General features: G+C 42.2%; 1 protein-coding gene across 1 annotated transcript; it reads right to left on the bottom strand.

The window, feature by feature from the left end:
• Window positions 1–52: 52 nt before the first annotated feature.
• Window positions 53–24,109, bottom strand: TRAF5 (TNF receptor associated factor 5). The gene is made up of 11 exons (XM_069459386.1): window positions 24,044–24,109; window positions 18,228–18,455; window positions 17,191–17,248; window positions 14,563–14,664; window positions 12,043–12,207; window positions 11,567–11,644; window positions 11,171–11,245; window positions 8,287–8,379; window positions 4,128–4,268; window positions 2,040–2,208; window positions 53–1,353 (listed from the first exon to the last, which is right to left on the bottom strand). Exons 2-11 carry the CDS (start codon window positions 18,443–18,445, stop codon window positions 776–778), a joined length of 1,677 nt encoding a protein of 558 aa, XP_069315487.1. The 5' UTR covers window positions 18,446–18,455; window positions 24,044–24,109; the 3' UTR covers window positions 53–775.
• Between the last annotated feature and the right edge of the window lie 753 nt (window positions 24,110–24,862).

Consider the following 24,862-nt stretch of genomic DNA (forward strand, 5'->3'; position numbering starts at 1 on the left):
CATTTTCGACCTTTGAAAATTGTTTTCTCATATGGTTGAACCTAATAAAATCTGAACTTTAGCTGGGTGGATTTATCTCCTTATATATTACTATGTAGTATCATTTGCTTTACTTCAGAGCAGGAAGAATGAAAATGCTTATCCTGTTCACCAGTTTTTATGCAGCCTTCCAAAACTGTGCTTGCAAACTGCTGGTAAATTTCATGAAAATATTTAAAGGTGTAGTAATTTCCACAAATTAAGTATTTAAGTAAAAAAAAAAACAAAACAAATCTGGTCCAAACTGGGGATATTGTCTTCACAATTACATCCCCCACTACTTAACTGGAACAGCTTACCTTCTAAAAAGATGGCTTTGGCAGGTTTAAGGTCAGGTCTAGAATCAACAGGCCAAACAAGAAAATACCAAAGCATTTTCAATTGGGAATTCTCTACGTCCGCAATAACATCAGTACTATAGACTGCCTGAGGCCGTGCTAAGCACCAGTAAAGGAGAGAAGCCTCAGACCTTGCTTTCAAGAAAATTACCATCTTTCAAGGGATATAAAAATATAAATAACAAGAGGATATTCTAAGAGTATTAAGTTTCAAACTGGGACAGAATAAAATGTAAAAAGACAGCACTTCAGAAGTTTTAAACTGACGTCAAACATTAAGGGCAAAAGCCAAAGACGAATGTGCACCGAGTCTAAATCCAGATCAATATGACAATCCAATGTGTTCTCCTCCATGATTCCGGACCAAAGAAGTCCTTTTATCACCCCATAAACAGTCACTAGAGATCCTCCAGGTCAGTTAAATCCACAGCCACTTTCAAGAACAGGGTGTCATCTTTAATGTAGGTGTTCTTGGGATTCTCCAAAACGGAATGAGCCACAAATCGGGGACAGCCTGATGCAATGTTCATCTCCCCATCGGGTCTTTTAAAGCTGCTGCTATTGGGGTCAGCTTTGAAGGTCTCCATGATGTGGTTCTTTTTGCCGCTCTGGTCCAAAAGCATCAGAGTCACCCTCTGTCTGAATGGCCACTGCAACAGTGAGTCAAACTCTCCTCGCATCACCACAAAGTACAGGGACAGGTGCGTCCCCTTTCCAGACCCGTCCCCATTCAGGTAAGCTCTAGCACAGAGCCGGTAGCCGCAGCGGCTGGTGTAGAAGGACTGGCTGAAGATGGACACTATGTGTCCGTCCACCGCCTCCCTCTTCTTCATCTTGTAATCTGTCACCTTCCAAATGAGCTTTCCGTTATAGCAGGCACCCTCTAGCAGCTTAAATCGCTCTTCATTTTTATTCAGCTGTGCTTTATGAATATTAATGTGCGCATCATGTTTGTTAGTCTCTCCTTCTAAAACAACTGCAAAGAAAAAAAAAAAAAAAAAGGATTCCATAGGCTGGAAAGTTGTCTTTAGAATTTGCTCAAAGTGGAATTTTGCAACCTGAAGAGAACCAACAAAATTTTGACATCCTAAGGGTGCACTGAAATTAACGCCCACAAATAGGCCATTTATACTCATATTAACTCAGGGGATATCATGTCTCAGTAAACTGGCACCAAGAAAACCCGAATGTGCGCTCTTTAAACTGAAGCTCACTGAAATGTAGAGAGGAAACAGAGCATTGGACTAGTGAAGGTGGCATGGTGAGCCCCACGCTTTTCTAAGTAGGATGCTTTTAAACAGCCAAACCCTTTTATATTTTTCCATACCTAAAACAATGACCCTGCCATATCTCTCCCTTAACTCTTCCATTATTTTCCACTTTCCTTAAAAATCATCACTTCCTGTTCTTGGAATTTCCTGGCCCATTTCCATCCCTTGCCTGTTTCCGGCCACCCCACCCCACCCCCACCCAGCTCGGGGCTCTCCCTCATTTTTGCCTGAGTGGCCAGAATCTCATGCTGCTCTTTCACAAGTAACACACTCAGATTCAACCATTGTTTATGCTGGACACATGTGACTCTATTTGGCCAGGCATTCAGTTGTTTCACAAGCACATGCAGACAAACAAGTCACCAAGAGAGAAGTAAAATATTAGACATACCTAATCTTTGATCATTGTTTTCTAGCAGGGTAATTTTCTGTTTCACGGTATCAATCGCTTCCGTCAAAGACCTCAGGTCGAATTTATTTTGTTGCTGGTTAACCATTTGTAATAACTGACGGACTTGAGCTTCGAGCCAAGCAGACTTGTCAATGTGACTGGCAAGAACCTTTCATTACCAAATGGATCATATCATTAAAAAAAATTAGTTAATATTTTCATAATCCGTTGAGATTAAATTTTTTCAACTCAAACATTTCACATTTAATCAATTAATGACATAAAAAATGCAAGTCCAGAAGAGAAAATTCAATGAGGATCACAGAGAGGAGCCACCTAATTATCTTCCTCTTCCTCTCCTATGGCAGTGCCTGTTCTAAATCTTTGAACTTCTCTTTATCTAATTTTAGCTCCTCCCTCAATTTCTCTCCACTTGGTTCTCTAACCCATCTTACATATATGTCTATTTCCATGTTGTCTCTCCTCTGGCCTCATCACTTTCTTCTCTTCTTAGAAGCTACTCTCCTGATTGACTCCTGCTCTCTGCTAGAGGCAGAAAATGGACTGGAAAAGGCCCACCTGCCCTGCCCTGAGCACTGCAGGTGGCACGGAAGGCCCTGAGTAAAGCTGAAACTTTCAATTTCTCTTTCAGGTGGAAGAGATTAAGTAAAACTACTCCACCCTTGCCCTGCATGCCTTAATTCTGACTGGTCAGCCTTTGTATTCGGAAGAGGTCAGAACTGAAATGGTAATGTGATAAATTTTTTTGTGGACATGCCCACACCTCTATAGACACACACACACATATACATACATATATGTATATACAGATGGTCCCTGACTCACAGTAGTTCAAATGACAATTTTTTTTTACTTTAAGATGGTGCTGAAGAGATAGGCAATTCAGTAGAAACCATACTTCGAGTATCCATATAACCATTTTGTTTTTCTCTTTCAACAAAGTATTCAACAAATTACATGAGATATTCAACACTTTGTTATAAAATAGGCTTTGTGTTAGGTAGTTCTGCCCAACTGTAGGCTAACGTAAGTGTTCTGAGAATGCATAAGGTAGGCTAGACTAACCTATGATGTTCAGCAGGTTACGTGTATTAAATGCATTTTGTACTTAGGATATTTTCAACTTAACAATGGGTTTATCAGGACATAATTTCATTTTAAGGTCAAGGAGCATCTGTACATACATATATACACATACATTATACATACATATACATATGTGTGTGTATACATATATACACATGTGTATACTTACATATACACACATATATAATTTCCACACACATATATACATACACAAATATAATGTGCTGACACATTACATATACTCATATATACACACACACATATATATTAATCTATATAAAATGTGCTGTATAAGTATAAAATGTATAATTTCCAAGTATGAAAATAGCCTAGATATTCTGGAATAATCCAAATTTCAAATATATTGCACATGCCATGTCTTGAAATCTTTTTTACTGTAAATTTTATAATCATGATAAAGACATTATTCCTTGGGAATTTGTTTGTGATTAACATTCATAATTTACAAAGTAAGTTTTTTTCTATATTTTAGTGATGTTTAAAGCATTTTCTTCCCCAGGGAATTAACAGTTTCACTTTGTTGACTGCAAAATACAGAACTACAGATGCTCTCATTGAATCTGAAATCAAGTGATTAATACTGACCCAACGTTACGTAAAACCACAACTGCCATAAATTATATGGAAGTATTGTATCAACGTTAAATTTACTGACATTGTTAAATGTAGTGGGGTTATGTCACAGACCTTAATTCTTATGAAATACATATTGAAGTATGCAGATGCAAAGAACCATAAAACATGCAGTGCACTCTCAAATGTTAACACACACAGAGATTGGGGGGAGGAGGAAGAGCGGAGGAGCAAATGGACCAAGATGTTGACCATGCGTGAACATGGGTGGAGGACATACAGGTGTTCTTTGCATCATCTTACTCTTGCAGCTTTTCTGTACATTTGAAACTCTCACTGCCAACTGAAAGACAAATCTTGGTGTTGAATGGAAAGGCCATTTCTCACCTGGATGTTTGAGAGGAAGCTTCCATTTTTGCCAAACAACTGTGCGAACTGCTTGAACTCCTTTTCGAATTTCTTTACAGTTTCTGTTAGCTGCTGGATTTTACTTTCTTTCTGTTCTAGGCTCTTATATAAGTCAGAAATCTAATAACAGGAATGAGGAAAAATCAGATCATTGTCATGCAAGCATATAATTATGTTAAAATAGTACTTGCGGGTAAGAAATTATTTTTAGGGAAGAAACATACATATATCGTTCTAGGAAAACATGTACAGGTAGATTCCTACATAATTCTAGGAAAATATTTGCAGGCGGTACCAAAAAAGCAGATCCACAGACTTTCTCACCAGACTTTTCTAACCTAACCCACTATGATGGTTCATCTAATGACAGTGACATCACTTGACTGAATTTCCTGAACTAGTTCTGTTCACTCATTCAATATGCACTTAGGAAACAACCACAGATGCTGGGCATGGTGGCACACACCTGTAGTCCCAGCTACTTGGGAGGCAGGAGGATCACTTGAGCCCAGGAATTTGAGTCCAGCCTGGGTAACATAGGTGAGACCCTGTCTCTTAAAAACAAAGACAACAAAAAAACAACCATAGGGTACTGATCATCATACCACATTAAATGCGATATGCACAGTGTCAATAGTAATAATCCTAGACATCTGCTTAATGTCTATCATACCCACATGATCACACCCATTCATAGCTCTTTTAATCTTCAAAGAACCCTATGAGTTAGGTATGAATATTAGTCCCACTTTTCAGATGAGGAAACAGAGGTAGAGAGTTTAAGTAACCTGTCCAGCATACAAGCTAGCAAGTGGTAGGCAAAACACGTGGGTAGCATGTTTACTCAGAATTTGTAATCTATTTGAGGGAGCAACCGGAAACCTAAAAATGATCCTAAACAACTTATTCTCACACCCATTCAATCAGCAACAACTGCCAACTTTAACTTCTAACACATAATATTATAAGCAAAAAAACTTTTACATCCATTTCTCATTTCATCTCATCTAGTTTCAGCCTCATTAAGTCTCACCTAGGCTGCTAAAGCAGCTTCCTGACTGGTCCTACACTATCTCTTCTGCCCTTGACACACAACAGAATGTAGGTTCCATGGGAGCTGGGACTGGCATGGATCTGTAATGGTCCACTATAACTCCAGCCACTGGACTGGTACCTACCTGGCACCAGAAGGTGCTCGATAAGTATTTGTTAAATGAATGAACGGCATGAATGCTCTCCCTGTCTGTAGTTTTGTTCTCCAATTTGTACTCCATACTGTGACCAGAATAACATTAAAAGATAAACCTGGGCCGGGCACAGTGGTTCATGCCTGTAATCCTAGCATTTGGGAAGGCCTAGACAGGAGGATTGCTTGAGGTCAAGAGTTCAAGACCAGCCTGAGTGAGACCCCATCTCTACAAAAAATAGAAAAATTAGCCAGGCGTGGTGGCACACACCTGTAGGCCCAGCTACTTAGGAGGCTGAGGCAGGGGGATCACGTGAGGCCAGGAGTGTGAGGTTGCTGTGAGCTATTACGATGCCACTGCACTCTAGCCCAGGTGACAGAATGAGACTCTGTCTCAAAAAAAAAAAAAAAAAAAAAGAGGTAAATCTGGTCTTGAGCCTCCTCTACTAAATGTCTCTAGCACTTTCTTTTACAGGTCCTACATGATCTGTCCCTGGCTGCCTTTTCAGCCTCATACCCATTCATACCCATTCACATCTTATGTGCGCTCTGCCCAGCAAGACCACACAACTCCCAGGCCCTGCCCTCTCAGACGCTTCTCTCTTCATCTAGAAACTACCACTTTTTAAGCCTCCACTCAAGGGCACATCCTCTCAGAAATATTTCTTTACTAACACCATCCACCCAGACCTCCTCTCCAGTTCCATGATACCCTGACCATACGCTAGTGCATAACTTATCCTTGTCGTCCTTATAACTTGCTTTTTTTCATGTTGTTTTGGCCTTTTTCCTCCACTGAATTGTTTCTTGAGACTATGTCTCCCTTATCTCTTTATCCCCTGAGCCTAGTGCCGTGCCTGACCCACAGAGGGCACCTGATACATGTTTTATGAATGAATTCACAAACAGCTTAAACAACCATTTGCTCTCTGGCTCCAGAATCCTCTATGTAGACTCCTAGAACTGACTTCCACCTACCCACCTGACCAAAAGCAAACTCAGCGTCTCCTCCCCCCCGCCCCACCTCTAATCTGCTTCTGTTCTTGTAGTGTCCATCCCAGTTGATAACATCACCATGTTCCCTGCCTTGCAGCTGACAGCATGTCATTCAGCCTCAGAATGTCTCTTGATGCCCTCTCTCCATCCCACGCCATGGCCTCGGTTCAGCCTTCACTTTCACCTCCGGCATCTTGCTTCCACCTAATACTGAAATGTTCATTATGTGTCAGGAGCGGTGCTAAGAGCCTAAATATATGATCTCATTTTACCTAACCGCAACCCCATTTACAAATGAGGAAGCTGGGTAAGAGAGAGGTGAAGCAGTTTACCCAAACTCACATGGTTAGTTAGTGTGCAGCTGGGCTGCAAACCCAGGCATTCTGGCTCTAGAGCCTTCAGCTCTTACCAAGCACTGTGCTATTAGCAGCTATCTTATTTTTAAAAACCAAGCAATTAGGTGGCCAAGCATTTTCCAATTCAAAAACCTCCATTAGCTCCCTATTACTGACAAACATTAGTCCAAACCTCTGGCCCTTAAAACCTTTCTGAAACAAGGCAGAGTATGAATGAAAAAAAAAAATAGTTGAATGCATAGTGTCCAAAACTTAGCTTACATGGAAGGCCACTGCAATCTGGATCTACCACACCCATCTCCAGCCATTCCCTGTCTCACACTCGGAAGTTCATTCACCCTAAAATCCCATTCCCTTGATTCATCAGCATCTCTCATGCCTCTCTGCCTTGGCACAAGCTCTCCCCTTCTGAATGTCCTCCTTCCATAACATTTTAACTGACAAATCTTTCTCCTTTAGAGATGCAGCTTGGATGTCCTACCTTGCAAAGTCTTCCCTGACCCCCCAGAGCAAACTGCTGCAGCCTCTACTCCAGCCTGAGTTATGGCATGGACTATGAAGCACGGCAACTCACCTGTTTCCATTTCTGTGAGTTTTTCAATGGTAAAGGCTATGTCTTGATTGACTCAGTGTCCCTAGCAACAAACATTGTACCTGACATATGGTAGACGTTTGCGGAATGAATGGATGAATCAGACAACCGATATAGAAAGAACTTGGGAACGCTACTAGGCAGCACGCCTTCCACCAAGGTTACCACTTAATAAGTCTTTCTAATTTTCTCCAGCATCTGACCCTGGAACTCACATACCTACTTTAATATGGATCAGACATCATAAAATAATTCACAGTAGTAAAATTCAGCTCCTTCTCTGAAGATGGATGGTTTTCTTCCCTATGTGGGCTTGAAAAGTCTTATCTTCTGAGATGTTCTAGCAAAATAATTAACTTTTATAATAATTGCTCAATAAAATCAGCATTTATTGAGGTTACTATGTATGCCACAGGCACTATGGCAGGCATTTGCACATATAATTTCACCTGATAATCACAGCTCAGTGACGTAAGTATGTATGTACCCACTTACCAGGTTGCAAAGCTTCTTAAGGACAGAAGTTTAGACTTACTCCAAAATTTATAAAACCCATAGTGCCTAGAACAGATAGTCAACTATTGTTTCACAGTAATATTAATTTAATTTAAAAACATCCAACACCTACTAAGTGCCAGACATTAACCAAAGGGTGTGTGGACCGGCTGTTGAGAGGCAGTCGTGGTGTACCACGGGGAGCTTAGGATCAGAGGATGTGGGTTTGAGATTGAATTCTGCCACCTTACAAGTTAAATCACATCAACATTTCTTTGAGCTTAGTTACTTCATCTGTTGAATGAGGGGGCTGGACCTAAAGATTTCAAAGGCACCTTCCAATTCTAATGTTCTACAAGCCTATGAGCCTGTTGGCCACTTAGTAGAAAAATACCTACCTCCAGTCGACTTATATTGAAACAGAGGAGAACAGAAAAATACCAGCATGGAGCAGGCAAATCCCAATAATTCCATTGCCTCCCTTATATTATATTTAAACTCTTGAACATTTACCTGTTCTTCTAACTGGATGTTCTTTTCTAAAACCAAAAGCATGTGGTCCCGCAAGGCGGAATGCTCGTGTTCCTGCAGGCTCGCCCGCTTATCCTTTGATATGAAGAGAAAAATAAGTCAGTTGTTGAGAAGCTCGGAAAATGAGAGGTGGTAGGATATTCTGCTAAAGCAGAGCCTTAACAACTTTGCTTCATTTCATAAACATGCACCTCTTTCTCCGTAGGTTGCAGGACAAATGACTCCACTGGGTCCCTTTTCCAGCTTTAAGAGTCTACAGTACCTGTGAGACACTCTTAAACTGAACAGAGAAAGAGAATCAGGCCACCGTTAAAATTTCAGTGCTGATTTCCTCCCTTGGTCTGGGAGTATATGACTGTGGGTTAAGTGCCATAATTATCATCTCCTAACTAGTCCCATATAGACCTATCTCCTTGGCAGGTTATCTCCAGATCCGTTTTAAGCCAAGACTAATTCTCTCTCCTATCAAGCACATCTCTATGCTGACTCCCATCGCTGCCCTGCTGCCATGAGCAGGAGGTATGCAACCTGATTTTAATTTCAGCCCACACAAATTTGTTGCCCTCAAAATCACAGAATACATTTGCAGGAAGAAATGGTTGCTTTTCCCCTGATCATTAAAGTATTTATTTGCAAACTGCCTATATTACTAGTAAAAGCAAATGTTAGGTGTTCCAGGTGATGCACGCAGTTTAAAGCAAACATTTATCATCAATTTCCCTTCAGTGTAGGGTTAGCCTCTTTGGTAACAGTTTGTCCCAAATAAGGTTCCAGAGAATAACCTGCCCGGCTACCCCAAGCTCTGGCACCGAGGTAAGTTCTAGAATACAACCCAACTGGAGGTCTGGGTCTGACTCTAAAGATCCTTTCCAGGGCTGGAAAGCAATCCTGCATTTCATGCACTAGAAATGTAAACACTATCCTTTTTGCAACCGAGACAACCACAAGACAAATTGATGTACTCCTCACTTATTTTTTTTAAAAAGGTTTCTCACAATATACATTTTTTCAAATAGTTTTTTTTAAATAAAAGGAATATATGCTTAAATCCAACAATACGACAAGACGTAGAATGAAAAGTAAAAGTCCCCTTTTCTCCATCTCCACACCCACTTCCATAGTCTTACTCGCCAGCATCAGCTAAGATATATACACATTTTTAACATAAATGAGAACATACTATATTTAATGCTGTTACATATACCTCATTCTTTTTATTAGATGCATAGTGTTCCAAAATATGAATATATAATTACATAGCTAGTATTTTAATGATGGTCTTGTTGGTTGTTTTTAGTTTTGTTTTTTTTTTGCTATACAAACAATACTATAATAAACATCTGTGTGTGTGTGTGTGTGTGTATGTATGTAATCATTATATACTTATGAAAGGATATCCGTGACATAAATCCTAACAGTAGAATTGCAGGGTCAATGTGTGGGCTCATTTTTTATTTTCATAAATATAACCAAATTGCCCTCAAAAAGTAAGATACCACAAATGTTTTAATCTTTGTCAATTTGATGGTGAAATTGTATTTCTTGTTATACTTACATTTATTGAGGAGTGAAATTGAGTACCTTTTCATATATCAGCCAAATGAATTTTTTCTGGAACTGCCCATATATTGCATTGCAGTGCCTATTTTTTTATTAAGTTGAATAAGTTATTCCCATGTAAAAATACTTACATATTAAGGAAATTGGCCCTTTCTTTATCTGGTCATATGTTACAAATTTTTCCCCCCAGTTTGTGGTTTGCCATTGACTTTATTGATGTATTTTTAAAAATCATATATAAGTTTTCAATACTTATGATTAAACTTATCAAAATTATATGGCTTCTGGTTTTGTGTTAGTCATCTAAAAAAGGGCTTCTTTATTTTAAGAATAAAAAATTCACTCATTGTTTCTCCTAGTATTTTTATGATTTTTAAAACAAATTTTTTATTTTGGAGTAACTTTAGGTTTACAGAAAATACGGAATGATAATATGGAACATGATAATACTTTACAGCCTAAACTTTGATCCATCTGAAATCTGTTAAAAAGACTAGAGATCAAACTTCATTTTTATTTTATATAATTCACTGAATAATTATTTTAAAAGTATTAAAAAGGTAATAAAAAATATTTTAAAACATGATTTAAGTCAATTTTGTTTCAAAATACTTGATGATACACAGAGATACCATAAAACCAGGATTTGTAATTGTAGGAGGAGTGATTTCAGAAAGTTCCAAAACCAGGTGGAAGCAATGGAGTCACAATTAGAAATAAGATATTGTGAGGGTTAATTTTATGTATCCATCTGGCTATGCTATGGTGCCCAGTTGTTTGGTCAAAACTAGTCTGGATGTTGCTCTTAAGGTATAGATGTGATTAACAATCAGTAGACTTTGAGTAAAGCAGATAACCCGCCATAGTGTGGGTGGGCCTCATCCAATCAGTTGAAGGACTTAAGAGCAAAAACTAAGGTTTCCTGAAGAAGCAGCACTTCTCAAGACTAACACAGAAACTCCAGCCTGAGTTTCCAGATTGCTGGCCTGCCCTACAGATTTTGGATTTGCTAGTTCTCACAATGACATGAGCCAATTCCTCAAAATCAATTTCTCTCTCTCTATACACATATACATATATATACACACACATGCATATATATATATATATATATATATATACATATATACACACTATTGGTTCTTTTTCTCTGGAAAGCCCTAATACAATTACACTCTTTTTAAAAATTCTCAGAATTATACGTCCTTCTGCATCCTGAATGATATCCAAGAGTAAAACCATTTGCCAAGTGAATTATACAATAGAACGCAGAGGCAGAAACAGAAAGGGGAATGACATCCCGTACCTTTACAGTACAGCCATAGTGCTGGAAAGGGCAGTCTTGTTCGGCTTCAGGACATACAGCAAGGTGTTCATCCACCTACGAAATGGACAGCCTCGAGCTTTAGAAGTTCATCACCAACTCTCCACCTGCCTGGTATCACTGCAGCAAGCAGGGGGCCACGGGGGCTTGGGACGAAGGGAGGGGCCAGGTGAGGGAGAAAGGCCTGGTGAGGGAGAGCTATGGTGCAAACCCGGGAGAGCTCGCAGGGAAAAGGGAAGATGGAGACACCGTTATCATGGGTGCAATTCAAGCCTTGAGCTCTTGGCTATGGGATTTTATCACGTACAGGCCACAGTAATTACTAAAACCTTATCTGACATATTAGTAAAATCTACACAGAGCATTATTTACAGTTACCTCAGTTCTTGGAATAATCTGCAAACACTTGTTGGGACAAGGTACCGGGTACTCAGGACACAAGTTTTCCTCGTGATTCTGAAACAGAGAAAGTGCTATAAAACTAAGCCAGGGGTTCTCGTTTATGGGCTCATGGTGACTACACGAATGTCTCCTTGGGGATGTGTGTCATGGGGCTCACTCTCTACAGCAAGTTATGGCCCAGTTCTAAAAAGGATTAAAGATGTCTGTTTTCTTGGTATAAATGGACTTCTACCAACGGAAAGGTTTTAAGGTTTTTGCAGAACTTCTCTCAGATAAACTAATTCTTTACACCTGATTCTATACAAAAATAAACGCAGAAAGATTCTTCTGATATCCTACCTGATTTACTGTGACCACTCAGGCAGAATTTAGCCTCATAAGGACGACTGTTGTGTGTATATATATATATATGTGTTTTGGGTTTTTTTTGTGGTTATTTTTTTTTTTTTTACCTGTAGATTGATGACTACCACATCCTTTTTACAATAAAGGCATTTTTTCTCTCGAAACTGACAGTATGCGCTCAAATGCTCTTTCAGATCCTTCCGCAGCACTGGTTCCCGACAGTTCTCATTAGAGCACTGCACAGCTTGAAATAGGCACTGCTGAAGATGGTCCTGCGACAGACAAGGGCAGGCTGGCGAGATCCACCGACAGGGGCGGCAGGAGGGAGGGACAGCGGGCAGGGGGCAGCCAGGCAGAAAGGCTCGCCCTGCGCAGGGTGGGGGAGCAGCGTCTCAGGGGAGGCCGCCCACTGCCTCTGCTGGGGAGGGGGTGTGGGCAGGGCTGCTCGGACTGGAGGCCGTGGAGGCCAGCCTTGTCTGGAAGGAATCAGGAGGACGGGGGATCATGGGCAAAGAAAGACGAATGCCACGCTTGTTTTAGATGATCTAGTAACATCCTCTTATTCTCAGGTTGGTTCCTTAGTTTGCCAGCCCCTCGAGGACATTTTTATTTCTTTTATGCACTCTCCATCTCTACTCCCAGCACCGAGAACTGGTCTCCACACAGCAGGTGGTGAAAGACAGGACACAGGGAAAAAGAAGGAAGGAGGGAGGGTCAGACCCTAACTCAATGAAGGAAAGGGAAGAAAGAGGAAGAAAGGGAAGGGAGAGGAAACTGCTTGCAGAAGTCGCAAAGGAAAGGAGACGGGGAAATACAGGCTCACTGGCCCAAGAGAAGCTGGGAATGGTCAGACTTGTAAAATCAGGAAATATCCTTAACCAGAATATCAGAGAAGAGTGACACGGATAGTGTTCATTCCAGGGTTCTTCACATTCTAGATTTTTCAAAAGCAGGCCTATCTCCATGAAAACCTTTGTGATACTGACAAGTTAACAAGATCTTAGTGAACTTTTCTCCCTGCAAGATCCTTTAAAACAGGCTTGGCAAGCTAAGGATCACAGGCCAGATCTGGCCTACTACTTGTTGTTATAAATAAAATTTTACTGGAGAACAACCATGCGTACTCCTTCACATATCGTCCCTAGCTGGTTTCCCTCTGAAACGGGAGAGCTGAGTGGTGGTGACCGAGACCGTATATAGCCTGCAAAGCCTAACATGTTTACTATCTTGTGCTTTTTTTTTTTTTAACTGTCTTGCTCTTAACAGAAAGAGCTTGCCGACCCCTTCTCTGAAGGAAAAGAGAGCAAACAGTTTTTTGACAGCGAGATAAATAAATATTATAGCTGTTCTTTGCCACTGGTAGTGAGAAACAAATGGTGGTGATAGTTGAAATCTACATCGTCTCTAAAATTCACTGATATTACTCCTTAACTCTCACCCAGATAGCCAACATTCATCATAATGCTTCTCGTAATACCCTACACCTTATCTTAGGGGAAGAGGGACAAGGATAAGAAATGCGTGGAAAGAAACCAGCCCTTGTTCTCTAGAAGCCTGGGATCTGGTCACTAACGTTCTTCATGGTCCATTTGAATCTCATTTCCTTTGTAGGTGTAGTGACAACAAAATTGGAAAAAAGCCTCGCTCTAGGACCTGAGCATTTAAAACAAGTGCAAAGGACACATGAAAACACAAAAAATGTTTCACGAACCTCCAGAGAAATCCCTGGATTAACAAAGAAATCATTTACACATTTATAACCTCAGTGCCTAAGGGATTTGGAGGTATGTAAGAAAAGAATGAATCATCTGAAATACATGTTCCTAAATGTGTGGGTGCAAAGGGGAAATTTCAGCAGCCTCCAGGCAATTCCCTGGAAGCTGGAGATGCCTGAGTTTTCTCCATTCCTAGTGTGATCAAAACTGAGAGGGGCCTGCCAGGCAGAGCCACATGTCTAAGCTTCCCATTTTAACATCCTTCCCCAGCTAGACGGAAGAGCAGCTTCAGAGGCTTGCCTTGAAAGGCACTCCACTCCCTTCACCTACGCTTCCCTACACCTTGTTTGTCTGCATCTCCTATCAGAGCTTCACCTTTAAACCACATCCTATCTCTGTCCTGGTTTGAGTGATCCGCCTTAGATCATAACCCTGCGGGGCAGGGTGCACAGCTGCTGGGAAACACCTACCACAGCACCAGCTGAAAGAGCAAATGCTTTCAGGGAGAGACTCTCACAATTGTGTCTTTCTGCCGTCATTCCCTGGCTCCCACCCTAGGCACCCCAAATCCTTCACAGTTCCCCCGAAATGACATGTCCTTGCCTGGGTGTTCCTTTAGTCCAGCATGTCCCACACCCTCTCTTTTGGCTCAATGATCCCTAAGCCACAATTTAAGGTCCCGCAGATACAGCATGTCTTCCACGGGCTCTATACAAAATAACCCTCCTAGTCACCCCTCAGCCCCTGGCGTGCTGCAGCACAGTAGCTAACTCAGTGCTGGACTGGGAACCCTCTGAGGACAACTCAGGGGATCCTCGTACCATACTTAGCCCAGTAACTGTCACATAAAGGGTTTAATGTGCGTCACTGGAAAAATGGCAAAGGCATTTATTGTTCATGAGTAATACCAACCTGGTAACGTCCCAGAATAATCTTGGCATTACATCCGGGAGCATTTTTGCAATATACGTACAAATTGAGGACTTCCCTTTTGCAGCAATTGTCTTTAAACACCTAAAAGATAAACACGATAGGTCTCACACAGTCCAAAACTTCACAGCAATGTGAATTAAAGTATTATTAGTTTGGTCTTCAAGTATACCTCAAAAGTTCAGTGGAAACTTCCAGATAGTGGTTAGAATGGAAAGATCACACTCACCACCATACTGAAAAAAAAAAAAGAGGCTGTCTCAGATACATACTTCTAACAGGCCACCAAACATACGAGCCAGGTCACTCGGCCCAGAGCAGCAGGCTGCAGCTAGGAAAATCTCATGATGAACTTGACTCCACATGCTCAGAGGTGAGGAGGTGGGGTTTGGCCAAAAGTGATGCTTAAGGCTTCCGGTCCCAGGCCAAATGTTTGTATTACTCATCAAATAGTGTCGCTGACGCTGTGCTGGCTTGCTATTTCAGCACAAACCAGGGGTTGGCAAACTTTCTCCATAAAGGGTGAGACAGTGACTATTTTCAGTTTTGCAAGTCACATTACAACCATTTCTGTTACCACATTTCAACTCTGCCATATACAATTCTTACATGAATGGGCACAGTTGTGTTCTAATAAAACATTATTTATTGGGGGGATAGAAGAAAACATTTATGGACACCGAAATTTGATTTTCACATAATTTTACCATGTTACAAAACATTGTTATTCTTTTGTTTAAAATAAGTTTCTATTTTGAAATAGTTTAAAACTTACAAGAAGTTGCAAAAGTATAAGGATTTCTGTGTATCCTTCTTTTGATTTTTTTCAACTATTTAAAAATGTAAAAACCATTTACTTAGCTCACGGGCCATATAAACACAGGTGGCAGGTTGGATTTGTCCCAAGATTGTAGTATGGCCACCCCTGGAGAGTGGGTCAGACACTATGCATAGCACAGCCCTCTGCCAGGCATTTACAAAACACATCACAAGGAATACAGAGAAGGAACATGTATGTCAGAGCAGGTGTTCAGGGAAAGCTTCCTGGAGGAGGTGATTAGCTGAATGTCCTGTAACAGAATTTTAAAGGAAGAAAACCGACCTTAAAGGGAAGTTTTAAAGGAGAAAATCTTCATGACCATGAAACAGGCAACAGTTTCTTACATACAACACCAAAAGAATAAGCAACCAAAAAAAGAAAAAAAATAGATGAATTAGACTTCAATAAAATGGAAAACTTTTGTGCTTCAAAGGACACCATCAGGAAAGTGAAAAGACAACCCACAGAATGGTAGAAAAAATATTTGCAAATCATATAACTAAGAGACTTGTAACCAGAACACATAAAGAACGCTTATAATTCAACAATAAAAGATAAATAACCCAATCTGAAAGGCAACTGAATAGAAATTTCTACAAAGAAGATATACAAATAGCTAATAAGCACAAGAAAAGATGCTCAACCTTATTAACCATCAGGGAAATGCAAATCAAAACCATAATGAAATACTGCTTTACACCCACCTGGAAGGCTATAATCAAAAAAGACTGAGAATAATAATTTTTGAGGAGGATTTGGAGAAAGAAGAACTCTCAGGAATGTGAACTGGCACAGCTAGTTGCTCTGGAAAACAGTCTGTCAGTTCTCAGAATGTGAAACACAGAGTTCCCATCGGACCCAGTAATTCCACTCCTAGGTACATACTCAAGAAAAATGAAAACGTAGGTCCACATAAAAACTTGGGCATGAATATTCATAGCAGCATTATTCATAATGGATCCAAAGTGGAAACAAATGTCCATTAATTGATGCATGAATAAATGCAATGTGGTATATCCACACAAAGGGATGGTCTTCAGCAATAAAAAGCAATGAATAGAAAAGGTTCATTCTACAATGTAGATAAACCTTGAAAACCTTATACTAAGTTAAAGAAGCCAGCCACAAAAAGCCACATATTGTTTGATTCTAGTTATAGGAAATATCTAGAATAGGCAAATCCACAGAAGCAAAAACTAGATTAGTGTTTGCCAGGGGCTGGGGAGAGGGGCAAAAGGAAGTGACTGCCAGATGGGTACGGGGTTTCTTCTTGGGGTGATGGCAACACTCTGATACTAGATAGTGGTGATGGCCACACAACTCTGAATATACTAAAACTCACTGAATTGCACGCTTTAAAAGGTAAATTTTATGCTAGGTGAAATAGAAGTACATCTCAATAAAGCTATTATTAAACATCATTATAATAACAAAAGGAAATTTTAGAGATTAACCAGATGAGAAAGCGAATTCCAGGGAACAGCAAGTTGCATTTCTGTTCCAGCAGCAAAATGTGACTGGAGCTATTTGGAGGAAGCGGGTGAGGAAGAAGCAGGAGAGGAGGCCTGAGGGTGGGGGCGAGAGTGTGGTCAGTAAAGACCCAAACAAGCTTCTCAAACAGGGGTGGGAGTCGGGTCTGACCTGACCCCCCAGCAGAGGAATATGGATCCCAAGGAAGTAATCCCCTTGACCACTCTCCTGCTCCAACCTCGATGTCCAATCCAACCCAGGACACTGGCTGCCTCTCCATCACCCAGAGAGCTGTTAAACGAAAGCAGTAACTTTCTTACCTCCTGAGATTTGATGACCTCCTTATCTACAGGGCAGATTGGCACTGTGTTTAATTCTCTGGAGAGAAAAATTAAAATGGAGCCTAAGTTAGGTGTTTACCCCAACAGCTCTTCCGAGAGCAGCCCCAGCACTCCAGCCCCGGGCAGGCTGCTCCCTGACTTTGCACACGCTGCTCCCTCTACCCAGAAGGTGCCCCCTGCACCTCTCCTTCAGAACCTCTCCAGTCTTTCAGTCCGCCTGAGAAACTCCCATTCATGCCCAGGACACAAACACTGAGCCACGAGGACAGAATTAAATGTCCCCTTCTCCTTTGTTTAATCCCACTGGTCCACATCTTTCTCCTTCGCTAGACTGAGAGATTCTAGAGGGCAGATGTCTGGTCCTGGTCCATGCTGTATACCTCTAACTCTTCACCTCTGCACACGAGAGCTTAGCTGAGCAAAGTGCCTGGAACACACAGGTGCTGAATACAAGAACACGTGAATGAAGGAGAACATGCCATGGTAACCCCCTTGCAAAGGTTGGCAGCATGAAACAACTGCCTTACTGCCCCTATATGAGCCCCCAAAGCCTCCTTCTCATCTCTCCTAGTTTCCTCCCTCAAAACGGCATGACCCAGGCTTTAAAGCTGCCCAGGAGTAGACAGCACCCACAGCAGCGAGGTCCCTTCTGGATGCGACAGCACCTCTGTCTCGAGGCAAGGAAAGGTCAGGGTGACTCTAACACAGACACCATCAGATCCAGGCCCTTCCCAACAGCCAGCTCCCCAGGACAGAGTATACGTCCAGGTCTGCTCTCCCGTGAGAAACAGGTGCAATCTGAATTTTAAGAAAAGGTGAGTATCTATGAACTGAGTGGCCAAAAAAAATGAAGATTATTCTTCAGGCCCTCACAGAGGGGCTCTGAGAGAATCCCTCCTAATATTCACGATGCTGAGGCCAACCACAGCAGCTCCAAAAACCATGGGTACAATTGTCACAGCTGACACCGAGATGCCGGGATGCCGCGGCCAGGGCGGTGGGCCCCGCCCACTCACCTCAGGGACAGAATGCAGTGCTGGCAGAAGCGGTGTCCGCAGCCCGTCTGGTGGGGGTTGTGAAGCACCGAGTGGCAGGAGGCACATTTGTATCGCTCTTCCAGCTGCTCCACGAACCGGTACTCTGCATTGGGCTCAAAGTCCAAGGAAATGGAGTTGCCGGAATTCTGGCGGAAGAAACCACAGGGGACGCCTCCTTGCTCCTCTGAATAAGCCATTCTGGGGGGTCTGAGGAAGAGAAGGGAAATTAAGCATGCAAACACCAAAACAACTACAGCCATCAGGTGTTTTAGTTATTGTTTCATAATTAGTGAACATCATTCACATGGTCATCCTGTTATGACTCTGTAACAAAAGTGACACCTCCTGCCACTGGAGGGCTCCTTCCTGCAAAGGTGCCATGTCTTTGGGGTGCTTGGGTTGGAGGCTGGACCAGATGACTTCTAGCAAGATTCTACAAGGCTTCAACCCTCTGTCCATCAACCTTTTAAAGGATGCTAAATTACCGTGTCAGTCTGGTCACATGCTTGGACAGAATGTAGCCAGATGTTAACTACATTATAAGCAAACTGTTCACAAATTCTTCTTCCACTCCATTGAGAGAACGGAAAGAAATGTTTTGTTAAAATTTTTCAGAAGCAGGAAACTTGGACACAAATACATTTCTCACACTATACATTTGTCTATCACTGTGACTGCAAAAGAATGAATGTTTGTATCCCCTGCCCCCCCCCCGGAATTCATACACTGAAATCCTGGCCCCCAATGGGATGGTATTGGGGGTACAGCCTTTGGGAGGTAATTAGGTCAGGAGAGTGGAGCCCTCACGAAAGGGATTAATGCCCTTATAAAAGAGGCCAGAGAGTTCCCTTGCCCCCTTGCTGCCATGTTATTACATTTGTTATTATATTATTACATATTATTGTTATTACATGTTATTATTACATATTATCACAGTAAGTCTACAACCCAGGAGAGAGACCTCACCAGAACCCAACCATGCTGGCACCCTGATCTCAGACTTTCAGCCTCCAGAACTGTGAGAAATGAATTTCTGTTGTTTACAAGCTACCCAGTCTATGGTATTGTTATTGCAGCCCAAACTAAAACAAGTACCAAGCCACGTCATTTCTCACCTGAACTAAATAAGAGCCCATTAACTGCTTTCTCCTCCAATCCATCTCCATACTATGACCAGAGTGATACTTTCAAAATGCAAGTATGATTTAAAGTTATCTCCTCTCATCTTTCAGTGGCTTCCCAGAGCGCTGAGGGCAAAGTCCACAATGCTAAGCAGGGTACAAGACTGTATCCTCCTCACCCAGCAGCATCCTGGACTGGTCTTCCCTTACTTTCCGCACTCCAGCCACACAAACTTTCTTTTAGTTCTAATACATCATGCTGTCTCCTGCCACAGGGCCTTTGCATAAGCTGTTGCCTTTGTCTAGAGTATGTCCCCATCCCCTTCGAGTCCTCTTCGCTTAGTTAACTCATATTCATGCTTCAAATTTCATTTCAAGCATCATATCCTCAGGTAAGCTTTCTCTTCTCCTCCTGGTCTAATGGCAGAAGGCCTACCCACCAGTCTGCAAAACAGGCAACGGCCTTCAGAGAGTGGCCGGGGGATATGGGTGAGTGGATTTGTTACTATGTAATCCTTTTTAAATTTGAACATGAAAGCATTACCTATTCAAAAATAAATAAACATATAAAGACAAAAACTAAATATCCTCTAAGTTATATCCAGGTTCCTCTCCTTCAGAGCAATACTTGGCTTGAAATTAGACACATACTTGTGTGATCACTTGATTTATATCTGCGTCCCTCAGTGACACACAGATTCCATCTGGTGTAGTTCATCCACGCATCCCCGTCCCCTAGCACTGTGCCTGGCACTGTGAACAATTCAGCTATTTGTTGAATTAATGTTATTGAATGGACTTTTGGAAAAACCCTCAATGGAGCAGCTGTAATTAGTGTTGGCCTCTAATATAATGATTCTTACCCTTTTTTGAGCAAGGACTTCCCTCTACCTTGGAAAATGTGATGAAAACTCTAGATCATCTCTCCACAAAACAGCATACACACCCAATCTCTGGGCATTTTAGGACCTTCTGGATCTACTGATGGTCCCCCAGTTAAGAACAGCCCTGCCTCCCCAGCAGGAATGCTGTTAATTTGGGGTACAGTGTGGGAAGTGGTGCTTTCAGAGAGTCTCTGGCAAATGGTTAAAAGATGGGAGGCCGTCTGGGGTGGTCCCTGGAGATGTTCTTCCCCGTGGCTGGGTGTGAGGAGGCCTGGCCTTCACACGCACTTGCTCTGGCTTGCTCTTGAGATCCCTCCTGGCTCCCTGCCGCCGATGAGGTCGACTGGGTCTGGGAGCAGCTGTGTGGCCTGACAAGCTAGGCGGGGTGCACGGCCCCCTCCAACACTCAGCCCCGCTCAGGGCATCTGCTGACCTTTCTCTCCTGCACGCTCTGGTGGGCCTCTCGCTGCTGGGGTGTTCCGAGCCCGGGGTGTGGCCTGTGCGAATGGAGCACAGTAAGCAGCTGGCCTCTTTCAGCAAATAAAGCTTTCACCCAGAGAAGCCCAGCAGACCGGGGGCTTTTTTCTTCTTTAATCCTGGGGTTGTTTGAGACCAAAGCCCTACCTTTTTCCCTCTGCATGTTTCCTGCAAAACTTCAAGCGTAGCAGGTGAGCAGTAGGAGACAGGAATGTTCCCCTTTTAACATGGTGGATTCTTGGGATTTAACAGAAGTTTTAATCCTGCAGATGGAGAGGCACAGCACTTGACTTACCTGCACGGCCCCGATAACCAAGACCCACCTTTCTCTCAGAGAACTGGAAGAACCGATTTCAAACTGCCCTCATCTGCCCTGGGTTCTCTAGTCCCAAGGGAGGTTGACACTTCATGTCCTATACCCTTATGTTATGTACTGTGCCTCTCTGAGAGTCTCTCCTGAGAGCAGGCACACATCTGTGTCACACAGCATCTAAATCTGGACTCTCAGAGATGCGCCCTGCAGTCACGGCCTCATTCAGCCCCCAGAACAAAGCAGCAGGATGTACAATGCTCAGTTCGGGCTCCCCTCCACTACATTCTATGCTCTTCCTGCACAAGAATCTACTGCACTCAGCTCTCTATGTTCATCTTTCTCTACAACAGCAGTTCTCCAGCATTTTGGTCTCAGGACCCCTCTTCATACTTGCTATGATTTGAATGTATATATCCCCCCAACATTCCTATGTTGGAACCTAAGACCCAATGTGACAGCAGGGCCTTTAGGAGGTGATTAAATCATAATAGACGGGATCAGTACCCTTGAAAAGGGCTCAAGGGAACTAGCTAGGCTCTTTAGCCCTTCCACCTTCTGCCCTGTGAGGACGCAGGAACATGGCACCATCTTGGTAGCAGAGAGCAAGCCTTCACCAGACACTGAACCTGCTGGCATCTTCACCTTGGACTTCCAAGCCTCAGGAACTATGAGAAATAAATGTCTGTTCTTTAACAATTATCCAGTCCGAGGCATTTTGTTACAGTAGCATAAACAGACTACGCTAACACTCTTAAAAACCAAGGAGCCAAAGAGCCTGAATAGCCAACACAATATTGAAGGAGAACAAAGCTGGAGGACTGACACTACTCAACTTTAAAACGTATTACAAAGCTATGGTAATCAAGACAGTATGGTATTGCCAAAAGAACAGACAGATCCATGGAACAGAAGGGAGAGCCCAGAAAGAGCCCCATATAAATATGCTTAACTGACTTTTGACAAAGGCACAAAGGCAGTACAATGACGCAAAGATAGTCTTTTTAACAAACGGTGTTGGAACAAATGGACATCCACATGCAAAAGAAATGAAACTAGACACAGACCTTACACCCTTCGCAAAAAAATTAACTAAAAATGGCTTACAGTTGTAAATGTAAAATGCAAAACTATAAAAGTCTTAGAAGATAATATGGGAGAAAATCTAGATGATCTTGGGTTTGGCAATGACTTTTTAGACACAACACCAAAGGCACAATCCATGAAAGAAAGAATTGATAAACTGGACTTCCATTTGATTTTGCTGTGAATCTAAAACTGTTCTAAAATATATTTTTTTAAATTGAGGAACCCTAAGAGTTTTTGTTTATGTAGGTTATTGATCTTTACCATATTTGAGATTAAAATCAAGGACTTGTTTGTTTTTAGTGCTAAGGAAGGAAAAAACTGTGGAATTTTAAAAATATTTCCTTATTAGGCTGGGCACGGTGGCTCACACCTGTAATCCCAGCACTTTGGGAGGCCAAGGTGAGAGGATCGCTGGAGGCCAGGAGTTCGAGCCCAGCCAGGGCAACACAGCAAGACCCTATCTCTAAAAAAAAAAAAAATACTAGCCATGTATGGTGGCACACACCTGTAGTCTCAGCCACTGGGGAGGCTGAGGTGGGAGGATTATTTGAGCCCAGGAGTTGGAGGCTGCAGTGAGCTGTGATCATACAACTGCACCCCAGCCCAGGTGACAGAGCATGAAACCTTGTCTCTCTAAAAGAAAAAAAAAAAAAATCTCTTTATTATTAATTTACTTTAAGATAGTAAACCAATTTTGTGTTAAACTAAATAATATTTTCATGAAAAATAGCCATTTAAAAAAAAAATTAGTGAGAAGAGCAACACCATTTTACATTTTTGTATATCTCTTCAATGTCTTGCTTAATGGAAGACAGCCAGATTCTCGTATCTGGTCGTGTATTCAGTCTGTTGCATATCCCACATCATGCAGCTTCTGGAAAACACCTCTGTGCACTCATGAAAGGAAGAGTAAAAATGGCAAATGATGTTTTAGTAGTACTACTGTGAAAATAGTTTTGGCCATGCCGATCCCCTGAAAGGGTGGTCAGGGAGCCCCGGGCAGCAGTGTGCGAGTAAAGGTTCAACTATCTACTCAACTGGGGAAGAAAGAGCTCCAGTTTGCAGCAGCTGCCAATTTCTGTGGTTAAATACTCCCACAATGGCTAATTTCAGGTTACCAATGCAAGAGGTCACTGAACTCAAGTTGTGAAGAGAAACACACAATTGGCTCTCATCTGAACCTACCTGAACTAAGTAACAGTCTATTAAGGGCTTTCCCAGCAAGAGCCACGCCAGCACCCAGGGGCCCTGCTCTGTTGGGCTGCTACGTGGGCTTGTGCCTTGTCAGCTTTGCGCTGGCAGGCCCAACACGCTGTGACTGTCACAGACGGTCTCCTTGCTGCTGCGGAACAGCCAGCAGAGGCCTGAGGACTGCACGCCCCTTCCTTCCTCTCCCCACTCATGTGTGTACTTCCTGCGCCTGTTCAACCTGCCTAAGTCAACCACCGACTCTGTTCTCTCTCTCACCTCTTGTTGTCTTATCCAGCATTTGTTTTCATGAAATTGTGTTTTTACCTCATTACACATTTTAAAAAATAAGACTCATGTTCAGCTATAAAATACGGACTTCAGATGTTTCAGAGGGATGTTCTGGTGCATAAACAGAACTTTGAGGTCTCCCAGGACAGGGTCTGTCTCCTTCCTCTGAAGCTTTCTCGGGTCTGGACCCACTGTGATCACTGACACTGACAATCACAAAACTATAAAGGCTGTTTCTTTACCTAACAAATACATTTCTCAGCCAAGTGTGGTGGCTCACGCCTGTAATCCTAGCACTCTGGGAGGCCGAGCTGGGAGGATAGCTTGAGGTCAGGAGTTTGAGAGCAGCCTGAGCAACAGCAAGACCCTATCTCTACTAAAAAAAAAAAAAAAAAAGAAAAGAAAAGAAAAATTAGCCGGTGTGGTGGTGCTCACCTGTAGTTGCACCTACTCGGGAGGCTGAGGCAGGAGGATCCCTTGAGCCCAGGGGTTTGAGGTTGTGAACTGGGCTGATGCCACAGCACTCTAGCCCAAGCAACAGAGCCAGATGCTGTCTCAAAAAAAAAAAAAAAAATGTGTATGCATATGTATATATATTTCTCTAATTAATTAGACACTTGCAGCTGGTATTCTGTCATTCCCAGGCAGCTATTTAGTGGAAATGAGTAAGCACTCCATTTTATTAAAATCTTTCCCCTCTGTGTATAATAGCTTATGTAATAGGAACAGCAAAAGAGTTTAGTTCTTGCAAATCAGAAAATCATCAAAACTCCCAAAATAGAGCCTTGCTGCCGTCAACAGCGTCTTCCTCCTGCCATTGATGGGAGGTGCAGCGTGGAGTTCGTGCTGAAGGGTTAGTAACTCAAGGCAAAAGAGACAAGAGAAAATCACATCCCAGCCGCTCCCTAAGAACCCTGAGTTTCTTTTAAACATCATCTTTGTGTCTCATAAGTTGAAGCATCTTTTCCATGAGAATTTTTTAGGAATTCCAGAGGAAAGCTGTGGATGCCACAGTTTAAATTCTTCACTTGTGTATTTCTTCTGATTCATTTCTGGGGAACACATAATAAACATTCTAACATTCTGAAGCAGTGTGAGTTTAGCCTTTAGTGACAACAAAAAGGACACATCTTACAGAGTTTAGCCTCAGACTGAACAAAGAAAAATGTGGTGTGTCTGTCCATACGACCTCCATAGCCCCCCAACATCTTGTTTGGATATAATATTATAGTTCATAAGATATAAGCCCAGAAA

This window comes from Eulemur rufifrons, chromosome 27 (genome assembly GCF_041146395.1).
Source record: "Eulemur rufifrons isolate Redbay chromosome 27, OSU_ERuf_1, whole genome shotgun sequence".
Classification (NCBI taxonomy): Eukaryota; Metazoa; Chordata; class Mammalia; order Primates; family Lemuridae; genus Eulemur; species Eulemur rufifrons.

What these genes read in the sequence shown, in the direction of transcription:
- TRAF5 (XM_069459386.1), bottom strand. Translation starts at nt 18,445, where the DNA reads ATGGCTTATTCAGAGGAGCAAGGAGGCGTCCCCTGTGGTTTCTTCCGC. An exon ending in TTATTCTGGGACGTTACCAG is followed by an intron (nt 12,208 to 14,562) that starts GTTGGTATTACT and finishes TGTCTGTCGCAG; the next exon opens with GACCATCTTCAGCAGTGCCT. An exon ending in ACATCCAGTTAGAAGAACAG is followed by an intron (nt 4,269 to 8,286) that starts GTAAATGTTCAA and finishes TCCTGTTATTAG; the next exon opens with ATTTCTGACTTATATAAGAG.